Source organism: Emydura macquarii, unplaced genomic scaffold (assembly GCF_026122565.2).
Source record: "Emydura macquarii macquarii isolate MOO-44397 ecotype Brisbane River unplaced genomic scaffold, CSIRO-AGI_Emac_v2 contig_450, whole genome shotgun sequence".
NCBI classification, from domain to species: domain Eukaryota; kingdom Metazoa; phylum Chordata; order Testudines; family Chelidae; genus Emydura; species Emydura macquarii.
The window spans coordinates 6854378-6875109 of NW_027130587.1; the positions used below are offsets into that span (position 1 = coordinate 6854378).

The following is a 20732-nucleotide window of genomic DNA, read 5'->3' on the forward strand; positions in this document are numbered from 1 at the left end:
GTCCCTTGGTCATGCCGAAGGTGTCCTGCACTGATTAAACCAGTGGGACATCACTTGCCAGCCTGCAGTGCTTGTACCATTGCTCCTATCCCCCACATGGATGCATGGTAGGTTCCATGACATCTCTGGGAGCATTCAGTATCTTTCCCATGTGGACCATGACTTGCTGGTGCTGAGTCCCAGCCCCACTCCAGAGACAAGAAACCTACTCCATACATGGGATGATGCCACGGAGTTGAAAGTCATGCAGCTTCCAGGCCCTTCCCTGGGATTTTTCCCATGGATGGGAGATGGTTTGGGCCTTCTGCTAGCACAGAGTGGTTTGTGTTTACATTACTGCTATCTAAGGGCCTGATCCTTCAGTTTTCAATGTGCATGTTGCCAGCATGGGAAGTACACATCCCTGTTGACCACAATAAAGATTTTACTTGCGTTAACCGCAGGCCCAGGCTCATAATTATACCCCAGTTAGTTTATAATGAGCTGTCTGAGTCTCCTTAGCCTGTTTTTTCTCTACTTTGTTTTAGTTTCCGCATTGTGGGTTTTTGGTTATAAAGTACTAGGTGAGAGTCTCATATTCTTTCTTTGATAGTGTTTTCTTATGTCTCTATGGCTTATTGGATGTCTAGACAGCCCAGTGATTAGTGCAATATAAATGCATAGACTGTTTATTTAGTAAAAAAATAATCACAATACATCTAGGATTTCCTATTGCACTATGCACTAATTATTGCAAAACCTGGATAAAGAAGTAATTAAAGACAGACATTTTAAGAGGTGAACATCTATGCATGTAGGGAGAGCAGTATGAGAGCAACAAATCGTTATGACCATATCAAGAAACTTGTGACTTCACACCAGGGAGAGATGTTTGTTTTTGCCAGATAAGTACTGTGCAGTCCAAAGAACACTTCAGGGTTCCCTTTCCTTAAAACCTTGATTATAGCACAGACCCGCTCTTATCTCTCAGTTAAGCTATTAGGAAAGTTTCCTGAGTCAATTTTATTTATCACAAAAATGTTTTCTTGGCGCGTAATTCTGGCCTTCTTAATTAAGAAGGCATATCTTTTCTTCCCCTCTTCCCTCATGCACTGATTAAATTTTGAGGATTTAATCCTAATATAACAGGTGCTTTAGAGATACTGTAATTATTTCATCTCTGACAAGCAGTCAGAAACTTTATTAGAGAGGCAAGAAGGCGAATGTATGACCACATTGGATCAGATGGAACAACTTACGGAATTAAATCTGGAGCAAGATAAAGCTGCCCTCCGTTTTCAGCATCTGCTTTTTCCCTTGATATCGGCAAAGCTGCAATTTGGCTTTATCAAATCATCCTCTTTATTTTGACTGGCTTCATTTCCTGTCTGTTCCTCACGAAGGGCTGAACAGTTTGAGCCTTGCCTTCAGATTTATTTCACTCTCAAGGCAGATTCTGCTCTTCAATCCATATGGCAAGTTCAGATATGCTGAACTTTGCAGGATTCCTATGGCAACAATGGCAATTCCCTGCGCATAGGGAGAATTTTGGGGGGTTTTGTCGTTTTTTATAAATTCTGTGCTGTGAAGATCTGAAGGCAGAATTTTTCCTTCTGTTGGCCTATATTCTGTTGTTGGGTGGGCAGCAAGATATGTGTGTGCAACATGACTGGGAGCCACATGTTCTTTTATAAGGCCTGTGCTGCCTCACCCCATGTTTTTAGTGACTCTCGCTGATTGTGTTGCATCAACAAATAACATTAAGCTCTTTGGGGCAGAGCAAGGATTTCATCCATGTTCCCTTTGGAAGTCAATGGGATTTTTGCCATTGACTTAAAAGAGTCGGGATACTATGTTCTATTCTATATAAATACTTCTACCACGCTCATCACCCTAGTACCTGAGCACCTTTCAGTAGTGCAGTAAGCAACATGGCTGACATCTGTCACGTTTGTTTTCTCAACCTCTCCCCAGGGGGAGAAGAATGTGCAGTGGGAATGTCTTTTGTTTTTTAATATACATGTTGCTCTGTGTTTGTTAAAAAAAGGCAAGGTCAAAGAAATGCACCTTATACTTAGAGGGGAAAGTGGTGAGGTTTCTTAGTTCCTAGGGGAGTCTATCCTACAAGATTTCACCTCAGGTCTTTGCATTTCTCTGAAGTGTCCGGCACACTTCTGGGAGCTGTGTAAAGAACATCAGTGGGAGTTTGGCACTAGGTTTAAAGACAATGTAGTATATGACTTAACTTTTATAAAATGAATGATCGACCAGTAGCTTGTTTAGTTTCTTTATTAGCAAAAAGTAGAGCTGGTTAAAAATGGGGCAGAAAAATTGGCAAAAACCTTCAAAATTTCCAAAATACTGGAGTAATTTTCATTCCACATGGTTGTTAAAAGGAACCATTTTTTTCATTTTGAATTTTTGTCATTAACATTTATATATTTTATTTTCAAAAAATTTTGGTTTCCTTCCCCCTCACTCTCCTTTTTCCTCACCCCTTTTCATCGTTACCTAAGGAGGTTGTGGAATCCCCATCATTGGATGTTTTTAAAAGCAGCTTGGACAAACACCTGTCAGAGATATCAGGGGTACTTGGTCCTGCCTTAGTTCAAAGGGCTGGACTAGATGATTTCTTGAGATCCCGTCCAGCCCTGTATTTCTGTAATTCTATGAAAAATTTACATTTATTTTTGTAAATAGAACTTTTCACCAAAAAAATTGTTTAAAAAATTTCAGCCAACTTAAGTACAGAGCTGCAGGCTGCCACTGGAGAGACAGTGGAGCACCAGCCCATGAGTGAAAGGGAAGAATAGCCAGGCCACCCCACCCAATCACACCCCTCAATTAAGTCCCCTTCCATCTATAATGGTTTAGTAAAACAAAACAGTCTAATAAAACTTTATTTTTCTGTGATGCTTCAAAAAACGACCGGGGAAGGGTTTTTTACTTAACATTTCCTCTGTACTGCTCAAATCCACATGCAATGGGATTGGGTTTGTGCTTGAGAACTAGAAAGTGAAACAGACTGTTTGCAAAGGGCAAGCTGAATAAAGTGCAAAATGCAAACGGCGAAAATCAGAGATGGTGTTGATGATGTGGGGGTGGGATACTAACACTGTGTTGCCAACTGTTGCTTTCACCCGGAGTCTAGTAATAGCTGATGTTTTACTTAACATGACTCCAGGAGCTAGGGCTTTATTAAGTGAGAATCTTAGCTTTCATTTAAAAAACATATATATAAGAGGATTTTAAATTGGGGAATGTCCAGCAACATGTTTGTTCGCACAGATGATCCATCAGCATTTGGAATTGTATTCACCTTTCGCTGTAGTAGATGGGGGATATATCTCACAAGCACAAAAAGAATTTCCCATTACTGGGTCCGAAGTCAACATTATTTCATGAGTAAAACAGCTGTGAACAGAGGAGTGTGTGGTGTGTGTTGCTTCACAAGCTGTCTCTTTATTGTGAACAGTGCCAGAGCCTTTGAGTATAATTCAGACATGTCACTGCATGGTTACGAGAGCCCTAAAAATGAATGAGGATGTTTTCCTTCTCACCTTTCCCTTCACGTTCTGGTTTCTTGGCATTCCCCATACATTGTAATTGGGTCTGGGAAGCTAGCCCATTACACTTATTTCAACAGCATGAGCACTTGGGTTTCTAAAGTTTGTTCTAGTTGGGAATAGCTTAAAATGGGAGCAAAGGTCTGACCCTGCAAATTGTTACTTACACAGCAGTCCCATCTGAAGTCTGTGGTTACCCCCGTGAGTCAGTATTTTATAAAGTCTGTTCTCTACCACTTCTCAGATGGCACCCTGTATGCATAGTGAGACTGTTGCATGGCAGGAATTGGTCTCTTTTCCCTTCAGTGAGCTGGCTACTTTTCTTTACATGTTTTTGCTTTCGGGCCCTTGCAGATGTGCACATGCATAGACTTGACTGCAAAAATTGGGTCACTTTTGTTTAGTTGATTAAAGGTGGACTTAGGAATCTAAAATTAGGTATCCACACTTACAGATTTTGTCTTTACCTTTTATGGAACATGCTGCCATTCCTTTGGAAGGTGATTTGTTTCCAAATAGCACATGCAAACATCTGCGACAGTTGGTGTTTGCAAACCAAGATCTGTATTCTGTGCAGGCCCGATGACATGGGGGACCAAAGGGGGCAACTGCCCAGAGGCCCGGCCATTTACAGTGGCCCAGCGGATGGGAGGATAGATACGTATCCTCCGCTCCTCCACAGCCCTTTTCTCCTGAGGCCCCTGCTGCTAGTGCTCTCCGCTGAGCTTATTTATTTATTATTATTATTATTTATTTATCATGCAGGTTCCCGGGAGGCCAAGATGGTGGTATCTGCTACTCAGCTTCTCGGGTTCCTCAGTAATCTCCCTGGGGAGTCCAAGGGACCTGGGAAGCTGAGTAGCAGTTACCGCTGACTCAACCACCCGGGAACCGAAATGGCATATAATAAATAAGTAAAAACTTCCGATGGAAGCCCACTTGGACCTCAGCCATCCCTTTCTAGGAGGGCCATTGACTATTCTGCCCTAGGGCTTGGAATTGCTGTTGGTGGGCCTGATTCTGTGCCTGACCCTATCTCACACTCGTGTGTGAATCAAAACTTTTGGATTGGAATATCCCCATTGATTTGAAGTTGCGGGGAGACGGGGGGAATTCAAGATCTTAATTTTGCACTTCATGCTCACCTTGAATGGGAAGCCAAGCTAGGGTGGCACTGGATATGGGAGGCAGGGCTTCATGCTTATTAAGGAGAGCAGAACGGCTCACCAGCAGGGGTTCCTACAGCAGAACTCTGCCAACAAAGCTGACAAAGGCTTCTGCTTCTTGCGCCTTTTATTTGTTCTGTCACTCCTTCTTTCCCCCTCTTGCTGGAACTCCACTTTTAAACTCCCTGGAACAGAGGTACAAAGTAATAGCAAATCCATCAGTAGTACATCCTTCTTACTCATGCTGCTTTGATGATGAAGTAGCGTTTTTCTGAAGCAATTCTGTCTGGGCCCTTACGTACTCTGGTGTGTTTTTATAGAAAGCTGTTTTCTGGCGTTAGCCTCCAGCTAAAAAGAGACACATCTGCCTTTTTCTATGCCGGTGAGCGTGCCGAGGTAATGCAGATTCATCTTCTTCTCTCTCGTTGTAAAGACAGAATATAAAATTTCCGCTGTCAGAAAAGGACTTTCATATCATGCATTCCTGGGATGTCTTTTCTTGGCTGTGGGAACACACAGAGCCATTGATCATAGTATGAAAGGACTGGGGAAGAATTTAGTTGAGATTTAGAAAATCCCTGTAGGCTGCATCATCTGGAAGAGGAAAAATGAAAGCAAAGGAATCCAAACTGTCAGGCCCAACGTCTTCACAAAGGGAGACTTGATTTCAAGATTGTTGCATCAGGAAAATGCCTTAACTTTCATGGGGTTGCGTCAACAGGCTAAGCAAATGCTATCGGGAGGAATATGTGAGACATTTCCAATCTGTTTACATGAGCGGCAGATTTTCAAGTGCTCAGTGCCTGTAATTAAAGCCAGATTTTCAAAAGAGCTCCATTCCCATTTAGCCACCTACATAAAGATCAGATTTTCAAAGATGCTCATCACACAGCAAACAGCCATTGTGACCCTCTTGGCCAGATTCTTAAGAGCTGATCATGCTGACATGTTTTGAAAATTGGGTCACTTCTTTTGGTATTTAATGGGAGAGGAGCTCTGTTGAGAACCTGGCCCCAATTGTGGGTTCTGAGCACTTTAAAAAAAAAAACCTGGGCCATAACCTATTGAGTCTGTAACACTGGTTCAGCTCTTGAGCTCATCCTCGCTGCCCCTCTGCCTATTCCTATGGCTCATGCTGTGTGTGGAAGCTGTGTCCATGCTAGCATTTGTCAGAATGAAAACCATGAATTTGCTGTAGCCCTTGATAGTCATTTGCTTGCAAGCACTGGTTGTGAGTATTTTGAAAGTAAAACTGTCCCAAATGTGTTTGCACGGAGGTTTCTGCCAGAAGTGCTTGAGCGATCATCTTGAAATCCTTTTGGTTTCCCTTCTCCTGTTTTTGTTTTGTTGTGTTTTTTAAAAACCGTCAATCCCAGCAGGGAGCAGAAACAATATCATGTGACTTACGTGGCCAATGGCACCCTGGGAACACTGAATAGTTGAAGATTTAGTTGTCGCAAATAGTTAATGGAGAAACCCATAGGCTGAAATATGCTTGCACTGTATTCTCACCATTCCAAATAATGAACGAATGCATCCAAGTCTGTTCACAGATAATCTGCAAAACAGAAGAGCAGGTGGAACTCTTCGAATAAATTATAAACTTCCTATAATTAGCTTAGCTGTAACTGCAAAACCCTGGCTTATGAGACTCCCTCTGCTATGAGACTGATAAACTGTGAGGCTTCTTTCTTCTGGCTTGCACTATTGTTAAATCTCTCACTCCTCCTATCCCCACCCCCTTACCTTCCCACCATCTGAACGTGGGTCATGAGGATGGATTTAAACAGCATTTCTGCTACAAGTCTCAACCTAAAGGACCTCCCACACCTCTCCCAAATGCAGCATCAAATCATGTAGGTGAAAGACAAGACAGGGGTGATATGTGGATGGTTGGTTTTTCCCCCCGCCCATCTCTGATTTCCCTTCTCTCTTGATTCCCTAGGCTGATGTCCTGTGGACATCTTCCTTGCTGAAAGTTCCTCTGAGCATCTTGTGTATTTTTAAGCACTCAAGACTAAGAAGCCTTGGAATTCTCCTTGTTTTTATATTTTTCCCTTCCCACGTTCCCTTCTTTTCTACATCCGCTTGCTACTGCCTCCAGAGTGTTGCCAGAATTCCCCCTTCTGTTGACCCGGCCCGTGTGGAAATCCTTACTCATTCCTTAATCACTTCCCGCCTCAGCTATCGCAATTCCCTCTTCATGGTGTTTCTAAATCCTTGTTATATTAATACTGAATGCAGCATGCTGCACTCCAGCTCCTTCCTGGCTCTGTGAAGTAGGTCCATATCCCCTCCCCCTGCTACTTTGTGGCTCTAGCCATCCAATGCCAATTGCCTGTTTATTTTCAAAACCTCTGCTAGCTCAATTTACATCCCTCTATCTTCCCTCCATGGCCCTGTCCGCTCACTGGTCTTAGCTTCTTCCTGGCTCCCGGCAGATGATTGATAGTCACTGGTTTGGGTTGTGTTGCTCCATCTATCAGGAATGTTCACCCGTCTTACAAGCTACTAAGTCATTTCCTTTCTTTACATTTCACCTTTAAAAAGTTTTTTTTCCCCTGTTTGTCATGTAGTAGTGCATGCTCAACGACCCGTGTGTTTGTTAATTAATCCTCACCTGCATAGCTGTGAGGCAGGCAAGTCAGTAGTAGTATCCCCATTTCACAGATTTGGGGGTGGAGGATGACACTCAGATGGTTGCAGTACTTCACCTATGCCTTACAATGACTCAGTGTAAGAGCCAGGGCTAGCCCTCAGAAGGTCATCGTTCCTAGTCTCGTGGTAAATCTATGAGCTCAAGCTGCCTCTTTGCATTGTGCTTCTCCCCACTTCCTGGCAATGTTTGTATCCTCTTAGTATGGTGCTTCCGGAGCTTTGCAGCTCAGCAGTAATGCGTTTTGCTTAGTACGAAGGGAGAAGTAATTTCATGCCCTCCTTGCCTGCAGCAAGAGCTTTGTCCTGTTTCTAATGAAGTCCATGGCAAACTTTCTGTTGCGGAGCAGGACTGGCCTGTGACAGATTAATTTTGCATTTTTAAGATTCATACAAGATAGGGATAATTTTAGTGACCTCTTTAGAAACTCGGTTTGGGATATTTGAACCAGCTCCCTATTATTATTATTACCTATTTGTGTTATAGTACCACCCAGGGCCCCACTGTGCTAGGTGCGGTACATACGCATGGTGAGAGTCCGTGCCTGACTTGAATACCTTACAGTCTAAATAGACAAGGCAGACAAAGGCAGTATTATCATCCCCATTTTGCATATGAAGAACTGAGACACAGAGAGATTGAGTGACTTGCCGGAGGTCACACAGGGAGTGTGCTGTAGATGAGACACTGCATGGGGTGGACTGGTGCTCTGAGGTGGCACAGAGAATCTCTTTCTTAGATGCCGGGCTGGTGTCCCTCACTCACATGCTTAGGGTTAAACTGATGATTTGGGGTCAGCGAGGAATTCCCCTCCCCTCCAGGTCAGACTGGGTTTTGTTGGTTTTGTTTTTCCTTTCACTTACCTCTCTGGCATCGGGTATGGGTCACCTCCTAGGATCGTCTGGGCATATCTCACTTGATCAATTCCCTGCCATCGTAGGGGCCTCAGCGTGGGTAGCGCCTTGTCTCTCCTATTCTCTGCCTATGGCACACAGCAGTTTTGTCTCCTGAGGACTGGAATGCTTTAGTTTAACAGAAATCATTGGGTTCAGTGTATCAGGGGTATCAGGATGAAATTGAATGGCCTCTGATATGCGGGCGGGCAGACTAGATGATCAAATAGTCCCTTCTGGCCTTAAACGCTTTGAATCTGAGTCTGAGGGAGGTGGGAAATAAACCCAGATTTTTGGGTCCCAGTCTAGTGCCTTAACCACATCTTTCCTATCTGAACTGAGTCTGACTTCTTTGTGCTCTTCTTTTCTCTAGGTCTGTGGCGATGGAAGAAAGGGTCCGTCATCTCAAAGCCTGACTGGGTAACAGTCGGAAAACCCTCCAAGAGACGGGCAGCTACTAGTTTGAGATACAGAGCAAGACAAACATGCTGAAGCCAAGTGGACTTAAAATCCCTGGCAGGGCTGGGAAACACTCCAGCCCTGTGGGACGGGCTACGGGGACAGCTGCAGCTGCAGTCACTACTGGTTCGAAGGAAGGTGAGATCTGGATTCATCTAGGGCCTGACCCAAAGCCCATTGAAGTTACCTGGTGTAAAATGCCTTAAGTCTGGGTTCACCTGGTTTTAAAATTCCCTGTGCTTGTTCTTCATGTTGGCTTAAGTAGACTCATCCTGGTTAAGGGTCAGTCATCATCAAAGAAAGTATATTGGAATGAGAGTTGTCACCCTCTAGTGACTGATCTGCAGGGCACAGGGACCTGCTGGTTTTATTTGCTTTAAAAAAAGTTCTCCTTTAGCTTGAGATGTTTGGCACTGAAGGCACAGAGTTGTCGTCCCAGCTCTGCATGCGTGTCTACCTGTGTGACTGAGCTGGTAATTGCATCCGTCTGGAGCACGTGGGTTCATTAGAGCAGACTTTTTTCGGTCTGCACAGTGTGTACAGAATTAAGGCTGATTTCTTTTTTAATCCAAATGTTGTACTGTGGTGGCAGTCATTGTGGTGCAGTCACAGGGCACTCAAGGGTGTGTGTGTGTGTGTGTGTGTGTGTGTGTGTGTGTGTGTGTGTGTGTGTGTGTGTGTGTGTGTGTGTGTACACACATATATATGTTTGAAGAAAAGCTGACTGGGGAACTGAAAGCATCACTCGTACACATGCATTATAATCACCTTGGGACAGAGTTACAGGAATAATGCGTTGTCATGAGGTAATGCGAGAATGTTTTTTCAGTGTTATGCGAATGAACCTTTCTGATTGATGGCAGTTGGAAGGGGAGGGCAGTTTTGGATTATCCTGAATCAGTGTAAGAATTGGGGTTGAATCATTTGCAGGTGTGACCTTCGTGCTATTTATCGTCACTCATACCTTGGACTGTGGGTGTATGATCTTCATTCCTTGCATGCTATTTGTACATCAGTATGTGTAGGGAATATAGTCCAGCAATGCTAGGGCCAATGTTTACTAAGCATGCCTAAACATTCAAGGGAGAGCATGCTGCACGTCATTTAGGGCTACAGTTTCCTGTTTGTGATTTCTTCTGGCCACCTTTTTTATTTTTAAGTAGATTTGAACTAACTTTTTAGATATAAAAAGTGTTTCTTTTTTAAAAACAATTCCCGTGAAACATATGAAGTGCGCCCTTTCCAAATGCCTGTGATCCCAGGAATAAGCCCAGATATGGAGAATCACTAGGGCTTGCCAGCCCTTCCACTAACTGTTTTCAACACTGCAGTGTGCACTTTTTCACTATATATTTCATTAAGAACATATACTCAAATGTTTGCCTTGATGGGGACATTGCTGGTTTTAACTTAAGATCTGACACCTTCTCCTTCCTACATCATCCTAAGACAGTGTTCACTAGCTTCGGTTATTTCTGTGTATGTTTCTGTCCCTTTAGAGAATAGCATTTTAGGTCCCAATCCTGCAGTGAATTCAGTATAGGCACAAAAAGGCCCCATGCTCCTACAGGACTTTTTTGTAGGATCAGGGCCACAGTTGACAACGATCTGCTTTGTCATTGCAAAGCAAGTTAGTCTGGGGGTGATGCTTTTACAAAAGAGAGGGATACAGGCAACGATTCCTGCAGTGATGAGACCATAGAAGTGGTGTTTGTGGAATTTCAATCAGACAGAGGTTATATCATTGTATATTTGGCTTCTGAGCTCTTTGTAATGAAAGCAGGGGTTCAGGCAGCTGCATCTGCATGGACTTTTCACACAAAGAGCCCCTCTCTGCTCAGCGACCCTGACTCTCTTGCCATTTCAATGACACTGATTTGTTCAGGGACTTTTTTTAGTGGATATTTCTGTTCTTTCAATGGTGAATAGCATCCCACTCTCCACTTGCCAAACTGTCCCCTGGAGTAGATTGCAAAAACTTTGGGATTTAATTTGCTTTTCTCTGTGAGTGCAAAACTTTTCTGGGCAGCCAATCTCAGTCATCTCATTGGACTCTGAGCCAAATAAGTAACTGGAATAAAGTGGCATTGAAGTAAATGGAGCAACACTGATTTACACTGGCTGAGGTTTTGGCCCTCTGTGTTGTGTTTAAAATTCTATTGAGGGAGATGTGGTGACGAAGACAGATGTGACTATGAGTAGAGTTGTTGTTTAGCTTTAGGGCTTGTCTCTCACAATTCAATAAATTTAAAAGCTTCTTGATGTCTATGTATTAGAGTGAGAACACAGGTAAGGCAAACGGAGCAAATTCTCACTGGAATGATTTATTTTTCCGTAGTATTTTCTACTCTGGGTAGGCATGATAAATTAACTGCAGGACTAGATTCTTATTCCCTTCCTTAGACCCATTGATTTCAGCAGGCCTAGCTGGGAAGGTATCGTTATGCTCCATAAAATCTGAATCTGCCCCTGAAGTACCAGGTAGCTTTGCCCAAAATACACCTTCCCTTCCCGCCCCCCCCCCCCCCCGGTCTGCACTGAAGTGCTGGCATTTGAATGATTCTGCAGTGGCTGAGAACGAAGTAGGTCCAAGATGACTAGTTAGCTACCAGCACAGAGGTCTGTCAATGCACTTGATGTTGATTCTATCTCTGAACTTGTAGCAGAGGGGAAGGGGGAAAATATCCATCTCTCTTTGACAAGTAGCTGCTGGCCACTGCTTCCCTCTTCAAGCTGCCAGTACGGAGTCTCAACATAGGCAGTCAGAGGACGCGTTGCAGTGCAAAAGGGTTAGTTAAGTGATAACAATTGGCCTGACGCTTCAACGCAGCCATTCAGCTGAGTTTGGTACTTGTTTACTGCAGCTCTTTTGTGCCTCTGTCCACCACGGTCATCCATCCCTGTGATGAATGTGCCCTCAATGTAAGCAGCATCCAGTCTTGGGCTGAGTTTGACCTTTTGACTGAAAAATTTACAAACAAGGTTTGTTTCTCCAAAGACAAAGGTGGAAAGGTGGGGAAAGCTCTGACCAGCTCTTCCCCTGTGGGGTCAGTGGGGGAATGACTGCACATGGGGCGGTGGGGAGTAGATGAGGGAAGGATCTGGCTGGTGATCTTGGATATGCAGCATCCGCAGGCTGTAAACTGCTGCGGGTGTCGTGCTGGTTATCATTTCTCTGCTACAAGGTGAACTGCTGCCTCTCCCCCAGCGCTGGGCCGGCAGAATTTAGCTGAGGAGGACACGCTGTCCTTGGCTTTGTGCACAGCACGGTGATCCCTTGTGAGCTGCTGAAATAGTCACACCTTTGCATGCCTGGTGGGAATGGGGCCGGACGGGACCGTGGAGCCAGCCACATGCTTGTCAGGCAGCTGTAACAGCAGTGATGCATCTTGTAGCAAGATCGGGCCTCACGCACCCTATTTCTTCACGCACCCTGTACATGTGCCACCACCTTTCTCCCTACCTCCCCTCTTGGAGGTAAGAGTGTGGGACATGGTGAGAGGCTAGCCATCCCTTTCTCTCTCTCCCTGCCTACCCTGCTCTCTGTCTGCATGGGAATTGTGAAACAGCACCCCACTACACTCCAGACTCTAGCTGCCCGAGCCACATCTTGCTGGCTGGGAATGTTGTCTTTTCAGACGGGTGCCTTCCCAGCCCGGAGAGGAGCTGCTGGGATGGTCCTGCAGCTGCCCACTGAGCATAGATGGGGGCCCGGTGACAGCAGCAGGGAGAGCTGGTGTTGTGGTACCCACCCTGGTTACCCCAGCAAATAATGGGACTTAAACAAATTGAAACATGATATAAATTTTCGCCTCCTTTTCCTGCTGAGATTGGCCTTGCTTTGGTATCTAGTGGTCAAGTGCCACAAAATCCCCCCTTCCACAGCTGGCATTAACTTAAACTTTTGTCCACAACCTCAGCGACTGGGCCCGGCCTCGTGTGGGGCGTGGAGCTGAATTGCACTCACCAACCTGGAGGGGGTCAGGGTCTGAGACCACCAGCAGGGAGGCTTGCTGCCTCTGCTCTCTGCAAGTGCCCTGTGTCCTCTGCTATGTGAGCACTTGGCTCTCTGCCGCTCTCAGGGGGTCCCTTTCACCAGTATTGCCCTCCCACGTGCCGTTATAACCCTGCTGGCACGTTAATGGGAATGCACTGAAATAACCATCACGCCAATGGATAACAATCAGACCTTGGTGTCTAATGCCCATAAGTGCAACCGTGCTAGCCAATCAAGGCGATGCCATTAGAAGGCTCGTCTTGGTGTGTCGTAAGAAGTGAGTGTCCTGCCTTGGCTATAATGATCCTAGTCTTCAACACCCTCCACTGATGTCCAGCAGTTTTCATCTGTCCTCTCTTATGTGTGGCAGGTCTCAAGACTCTATAGTGTGCAGGATGAAGGTGTGTGGAGGCAGACAAATTGTGTGCTGCCAGAAAATGATGACTTCCCATTGTCTCTAGAAAGACCCTTTCTGCCTTCTTCCTCTGCTTTTGCTGACCACAAGGGGGCTCCTCTTTCAGTGGGTCAGTCTCCAAGGCCCACATTGGGAGGGAAAGAATCCTGCAAGGTGCCAAGTACTCAGAGTTAATGTAAAGAGTTGCACAGAGAGACCCATTGGTAGTGCACAAAAGAAGTGGTATTGGTCCTGGAAAAGCCAGGAGCTATGCTACACATCCTTAAGCGCCATCTGCCGGCACCTTATCTAGTGACTATTGGCAGACACACGGCATTCTCATAGCAAGTACAGTAAGTTCTGCTGAAGTGAAGGCGATAGGGGGCTCATGACCCCCAAAATCCCATTACTGAGAGCTTACCTTAGATGGCTCATGCCCCTTATCAGTTTATTTCATGCTCTGGCTTTGTGATTCCTGTGGGTGTGGAGCATTGGTGTGTCTGTACTCTTGTAGGCTGGATTTTCAAAGGAACCCAAGCGAGTTAGGTGCCTAAATCTCACTGAAAGTCAATGGAAGGTGGGCACCTAACTCTCTTAGACTTCTTTGAAAATCACAGCCTTAACATGACCCTCTCTTTGCTGTCTCGATTGTCCTTCTCTCCCTCACCAGTCCACCCCCCACCCCAAGCATAGCAACAATGTGGAGGATATGAAAAGCCACCACAAAAATGTGACTGAAAAGCAGGCTGGAAATCCAGCTCTGCATGTTGCTGATACAGCAGAGAGGAGATCACTGTTAACATGTTGGCTTGTTACCCATCATCTGCCAAAAGGAGATGCCAAGAGGGCCTGCAGGGAGCTAGGGAGGTCTGTGTGTATAAAGCATCAATCGCTGTTAAAGCTCCAGAGTTAAAGTTCAAACTTTTTGTTGCCCCTGAAGTTCCAAGTCTTGCAAACCTGTCTCTGCCCCAGCCTGCCCCCTGCGTCTCCCTTCGCTCCAGCAGTGAATGAGCAGCAATGATGAATGGGGTCCACACAACTTTCACAGCTGGTGGGACAGGTGAAGGCTGCTGCCAATAGAAGTGTTTGCATTTCAGCATGTTTTCATTTGCTCAAAAGAGCGTTCAAGTAACTCGGTGAATGAGGAAAGCCTCTCCTTTCACAGTCTCCTGTCAGCTGGTCCTAGGATTTGTTTACAAGGCATTTTACAGCCCTTCTTCGGGATTAGAGAATTTTTGGCAAGAAGAAAAAGGGGAAAATGAGTATGTATGTTCGGAGCTTTGGCTGATGCTGTGAGGTCCAGGGCCAGACAGAGATGGTCCCCAAACTAATCCCCGTGTCCCAACACCCCCAAGCCTGGGGCGTGGTCAAAGTCTGAACCCAGACTAGATCCACATTTTGCATGTGTGTCCTCCTTTTTTTTTTTTTTTTAAAGAATGTGCAGATCCCAAATTCAAGACCCAAACAGCACCACGCTCTGGCATGTCTACCAGCTGGATCCAAATTGTTTGCAGCTAGGGCCCAGCCTTATTGCCAGGACCCAGGTTGGGTACTTAAGGCGTCACAGGAAAATTGCCAGGAGCCTCAGAATTGCACCTAATTTGCATACAAATTCACATACATTATTTTAAAATAAAAAATTCATGCACAGAACCATCATGTTTGCTTGTGAATCTTGATAAGATGTTGCTTGATGGCTCTGTCCACCAGCAATGAAAACAAAATAACCCCAGGCATTCAGAGCCATTAGTGAGGAATACCCAGCGTGGGCTCCAGCCTGTTCGAATAATTAGACTCTGGGGGCTGTGCTGAAAGTTTTATAAAGCGGGGAGACTGTGTGGTTCAAGGACGAGGATAATTGTATGCAGAAGTGTTTGCTCGGAGCTGAAGGTTCCAAGTCAGCCCAGGGCCGTGGCGGTGGATAGCCATTACTATCTGGTGCGTGGTCAGTGCCTGTGTACAAAGAGTTGATCGTCTCAGTTTGGCTCGTAGTGACAGATAGCCATCACATTTTGCTAAAAGAGATGCTATAGGTCATGCAGAAGTTATGATGGGCATGATGCAGGAATTGCTGGGGGAGGTTCTCTGGCATGTGTTGTGCAGAGGGTCAGACCTGATGATCATAATGGTCTCTTCTGGTCTTAAAAATCTGTGAATCTGTAGAAACTGCCCCCACATTGGGCACTGCGTGGTTCCTTTGTTAGCACTTTTGGGCAGAGAGACCAAAGACTGACTGAGTCATGGAGAATGAGCAGCCCTGTCATTCCCTTCAGGTCAGTTTGTGGCTCCTTTGTAGGATGCTGAAGAGAAGCCTGGGCTGTCCTAGCCTGTGCTGTCCGGTCTTCAGGGCTGTGTCTCGGACACCTTTCACAAGTATGGAATCAGTCCACTCACAGAGAGGGCTCCCGTGGAGGGGGCTGCAGATTAGGACTCTGCAGGCTGCAGCCTGGGCACTTCCGCGATAAACCCTGATGGAAGCTTCACTTTAAAATAGCACATCATTAACTTTTTAGGATTTGGACAGACCTTACCCAAGGTCTGAGCAGTCCCAGGGGCGGGGCAGCGGAAGAGGTAGCTGTGCAGTCTTCTCTTCGCTTTCTGCAAGTGCAGCTGGCTTCTAATGGCTACTTATAGTTTTATACTCGTATTGATTCCATACTGAGAAGTCTATAGATGCATTCATTGACGCCCATTAATGTTAATGGGACTATGCCTGCATGTGTGGGGCCAGAAGAGAGTAGACCCTGTAGCCTGTCTAACTTGTCTGTTGGAGTTGTGCTGGGGAGCTGCACTCCTCTCCGCCTTCATGGGTAATCTTTGTTTCTCTTTATTCAACTGCAACTGGTAAATAACAATGTTAATAACCTGCAAATATTTTGCATGGTCTCTAAAGATGGTTGGGTGTTTTGTCAGAGTACACAGTCCAGGTATGTAGCGGGGAGAGCAAATTTCTAGTGCATCTAGGGTTTATTTTGCAATATGATGGACAAAGGGAAAGCAAGGAATGAAGAATGTGTTCTTGATTAAGCTTAAGTAATTGGAACAAACATCATCTACTCTGGATGTCTCCAAGGTAAGCACTGGCATTTCAACTTGTTTAGCTGCCGGGTCTGTTTCAGGTATGCTACTTTTTCATTAGATTGTAAGAAATCAGCACTGAGGCTGCCTGATGATCAGTATCAGTCTGTTAATTCTCTAGGAAAGAATTCAAAACAAATACAGAAATTATTCAAAGACTGCCAAATGCAAAACAAAAGAAATGGGATTGTGGAATCCATGAAGTTGATTGACTGACACAGGGGGCTAATTCTTGTCTTTACACAGGCTTTGTAGCTCCCAGCAATGTTAATTCTGGGTGTTGCACACAGATGAATCTAGAGAGGATGGACCTCAGGCTGAGAAGTGCTGTTGTTTTTGGCAAAGGTTTTGTTTTGCTTCAAGCCTCGTGGAGCATTATCTCTCTGATTCTTGTTCTCTGTTAAAGAATATTCATTCACACTTGAAGCATGGATTTCAGTTAGATCTAGTGACAGTACTTGAAAACGTACTGCCAGTTTTTGAGACGTTTACTAGGTTTTCTTTCCTCACCTCTCTTTCCCAATCCTGTAACGTACTCAGCATCCTGCTGAAATCAGTGGGCATTAAAGGTGCTAAGAAGCATCTCTCAAGCTCATGCCCCAAATACTTCTGTCACTAACCAGATATCAACAGATTATTTGACTGTTGCACTTAGTCACACCTACATGTATCCATTCATCTGCCAAGGAAGATATTGAATACTGGAATGCCAATAAGAAAATATTACTTACGGTTTGATCACTACGTATGGATTATTTGCAATGTGACTCGGATATGTATCTGCATGTTATATTAGCTAAACCTCAAGAAAATTGCTTTTAATAGTCATTGCTTCATGATCCTCTGAAATTAGAGATAAATATGTAGCGGCCAAATGCATTTTGAACAGAATTTTAATGTATTCCCTAATAATTCTTCCTTTTTACCTGCTTATGCCAAACAGCTTTGCACGTGTGTATGTGAACCTATAAAAGACCAGCAACAACACTGCGGAGCAATACTACACTACACATAGTGCAGTCCTACCCTGCCAAAAACATAGGTCACCCCTAACTGTAGACATAATAACCCTGTGCAGGCCCATGGCAGCCGGGATGATCCTCCTCTCAGTCCTCTATTTCTGTGCTGTGGGGAGTCTAAGTCTCTGAAGCAGCATGAGATTGCATATTGTGAGTGGTAAAGGATGCAATTGTCTGCATGCTTTTAGGGACAGCATAGGCTAGGCGTGCGTTGATACTGTTGTTCAGATTACATTCCTATTTGGGAGTCCGGTTGTTTGGGCTGAGATATGTTTATAAAGGCGAAAGGCTTAAAAGGGGGAGCTAGTATGGTCAGGTAACAAAAGTGATGGCGGCAGCATCATCACAGGGAGACCACACAGAAGAAAATAGATCAATTGAGATGTTTTTTAAAAAATTATTATTGTGAGCCATTATAAATGACTTGCATTAGGTCACGTGATGGAGTCTAAATCCAACCCCTGATTGAGTGTGATGCTCTCGAGAAAGTTTTGCCTATCCGCCTCTAATCCCAGAAGCCAAATGTTTAGCTGCACTATTAAGAACCCTTTTACTACTTGAATAGGACCTTGATTCAGCTCGCACACCCTGATGTGGGCCTCTGTCTATGCTCCTGCTACCTGGAGTGGGACTTTTTGAAGGGGCAGAGAATCCATGGCTGGATTCCATTTCCAGAAAAGATCCGGCTTGCTACATTCCAAGCAATATAGGAAGGTATCGAATCAATCCTTTTTTAGCTAGTTTCATGGCTGATTTCAATAGAAAATTGAGTGGCTGATCTAATTGTCTTACTCATTAGATGCTCTTAGAAGGATTTAGTATAGTTAATCGTTAAAATTCAGTGTGCACCAGGGCACTCATTACTGAATTAGAGGTGCACATACTCTGGAGGCATATGGAGTAACTGCATTGTCTTCAGTGTTACACTGGTGTAACGAAGAACAGAATTTGGCCCAGCACATTCTGTTTCAAACAATTGATCCATATCAGCAATAGTGCATTAATCAGAGGCCTGAGCCAATGCCTGTTCAAAACTCCCATTGCCCTCACAGGCTTTGCGTCAGACCCTAGGATTACAGGTATTGCCATACAAAATCCATAGAGTCCAGTATCAGCCTGAAGTAGGTGAAACTCGTCCTATAATGCATCAAGCCAATTGTACAAACTTCTGGTCTTCTGCGACCTAGTATTGCCAGACCCAGACATTTGAAAATCAAGAATCAAGCTCTAATCAGCAGGTTTTAAAACACCTTTTTTTTTGAGGGGGGGAGGGAGGGGATGGGGTGGTAGGTTCACATTTTCAAACTTTTTTCTGCAACTCTGAGAACTACACACTTAGCGCATGTCTACATGGGGACACTCAGGAAAGTTAATCTGAATTAGCTAAAGGTGTTTATTCAAAGTGGATTAGTTAAACTGCATAAAATCTTTGTGCATGTGTTTTTATTTGGAATTAACATGTCCTTAATGTAAATTACGCTAAATGGAATTAGTGTTATCCCCATTTTACAGATGTGGAAACTGGGAAGTTTCGTGGAATTTAGGGCCAGAAATAACCATTAGATCATCTCATCTGACCTTCTGCATGTCACAGGCCATTAATTTTTAACCAGACATCCTCATATTAAATCCAAAGACTTCAGTTAGACCACAGCACGTCAGTCCTTAGGAGACTGTGTGTGTCAGGGAGAAAACAGGAGGGACTGTGGTCCCACCAGTGCCTGAGGCCCCTGCAGTGGCAGGGACTTACCAGGTGAGACGTGGTGACTTGCCCAAGGTCACACAGTGATTCAGAGATGCAAACAGAACCCAGTAGTCCTGTCTCTCAGTCCATTGGACAACCTTTTTTTTTCACCTTTCTTGTGGTCACAGCCACCCACTTCCTCTGATGCTGTATCCAAAATCCTTTGTTCCCCTAATGCTAAATTCCTTTGTTTTGTTTCAGCCAACAAGACTTTAATAATTTGTTAAAGTTTGTAAGATCGTTGTGCCATATAGGGATAAAATCTGCTTTTATTTTCAGTGTGTGTAAATTGGATGCCTAGACATTTAAACAAATACAATAAACTACAATGAATACTTAATGAAAACTTCAGAAATTATATATTGCATAAAGCTCTATTCCACAGACCTCTTTACTGCAGTAATGTACATTTTGGAAGGGCTTTTTGGTTCACAACCAGAAGGACTACAAACATTATTTGGATTAAATTTTAATATTTACATTTTGGATTTTGTAGACAATTTCATGACCACAGGAAACTGTGTGTGGCCTCTGAACTGAGAATTGCTGCACAAGACCAGTGTGTCGCCTACCTGTGTTCAAGTCGTTCTAGAGTTGAAGTATAAACTCATAGCACAATTATATTTTGAGGGAGTGGAATGATAGGAGATGAGTTCTGAATAAAAACTGCCCACGTGAGTGAGTAGTTTTTAGATATGTGTAGAATAGGAGCAAACTGACTGCTCAAGGTCAGTCAAGGATGGTAAGGTATAAATAAAATAGACACCGCTGCAGGATTGTGCCTACCTGGGAAATTTGCTGTGTCCAGGTTTGGCTTGAATAGTCAATCAAAGAGAGGAATAGAGGCACCCTGATCTTCCTCTGAGGTCCTCTCTTGAAGTCTTTAATTTTGTCTGGAGTCTCACTTTTTTGTTCTGATTTGCATGCTTAAATGGAGCCACATGCCATTTGGTGAAGCAGCTGAGACACAAGCATTTTGATGTGGGATACCCGCTGTGAATTTGGATGTCTTTGTCGCTGCTGAGGGGCTGCGCCCACGTGATTTTTTTTTCTTTTCTTTTTTTAAGGGATGGACAATTTGGATTTTTCTGCAAATAGTCTGTTTGTGCTCAACTCCTTGCCTCTTGAACTGGGCACTTAGCCAGAGATTTAGAACAACATTGATGATGTTGAGCAAATTTTAATCTCCCTCCCAAAAATTCTTTGTATTAGACTAACAAAACCAAAACAGAACAACAAAACTGCATTCTAGACCTCACGAATCAGGGTGTGCGTAACTTACTGGGTGTGTTTGCTTAGGAAGATGTATAGACATAGGCACCTACTTGGAGAAATAAACATCTTATGGGCCTGTGAACTGAAACTGCATTTCAGTGCAGTTTATCCTCAGTGTTGTAGGAGAGTTTCTCTGGCAATTATGGGATGTTGAGCTTCTCTTTTCCCTTAATTCCAGTGGGAGCCCAGAGACATCCCAGAAGGCCTTTTCAAATTTCCTTATTTCAAGGAACTGGATTGGCAGCTAGGTTACTCCTAGTGTGGCTGTGGGGTGAGGCAGCAGAGACCCTGCCTTACTGACATTTATGCCCATGCTTCCCCAGGGGTTCAGTTAACACTGGTTCAGCTTTGTGCTGTAGCATAGTGGTGGTTACTTTGGAAACAAATCTCTTATGCCATGCTGATTAGGAGCTGAAAATGCTAATTCCCCCTTTTTAGTCATGTTTTGCTCATCCTACCTTCGATACACATGCCCATCTGCCCCTGACACCAGTGGGAACAGAGAG

General features: G+C 44.4%; 1 protein-coding gene across 2 annotated transcripts in view; it reads left to right on the forward strand.

The window, feature by feature from the left end:
- The window catches only part of CLIP2 (CAP-Gly domain containing linker protein 2), a 110188-nt gene that overhangs the window by 12794 nt on the left and 76662 nt on the right, over positions 1 to 20732 (forward strand). For both annotated transcript variants that reach the window (XM_067537887.1, XM_067537888.1), the window contains exon 4: positions 8634 to 8857. In XM_067537887.1, coding sequence (XP_067393988.1) covers positions 8746 to 8857 — 112 coding nt within the window. In that variant the 5' untranslated portion in view covers positions 8634 to 8745. The remainder of the gene's footprint in view (positions 1 to 8633; positions 8858 to 20732) is intronic.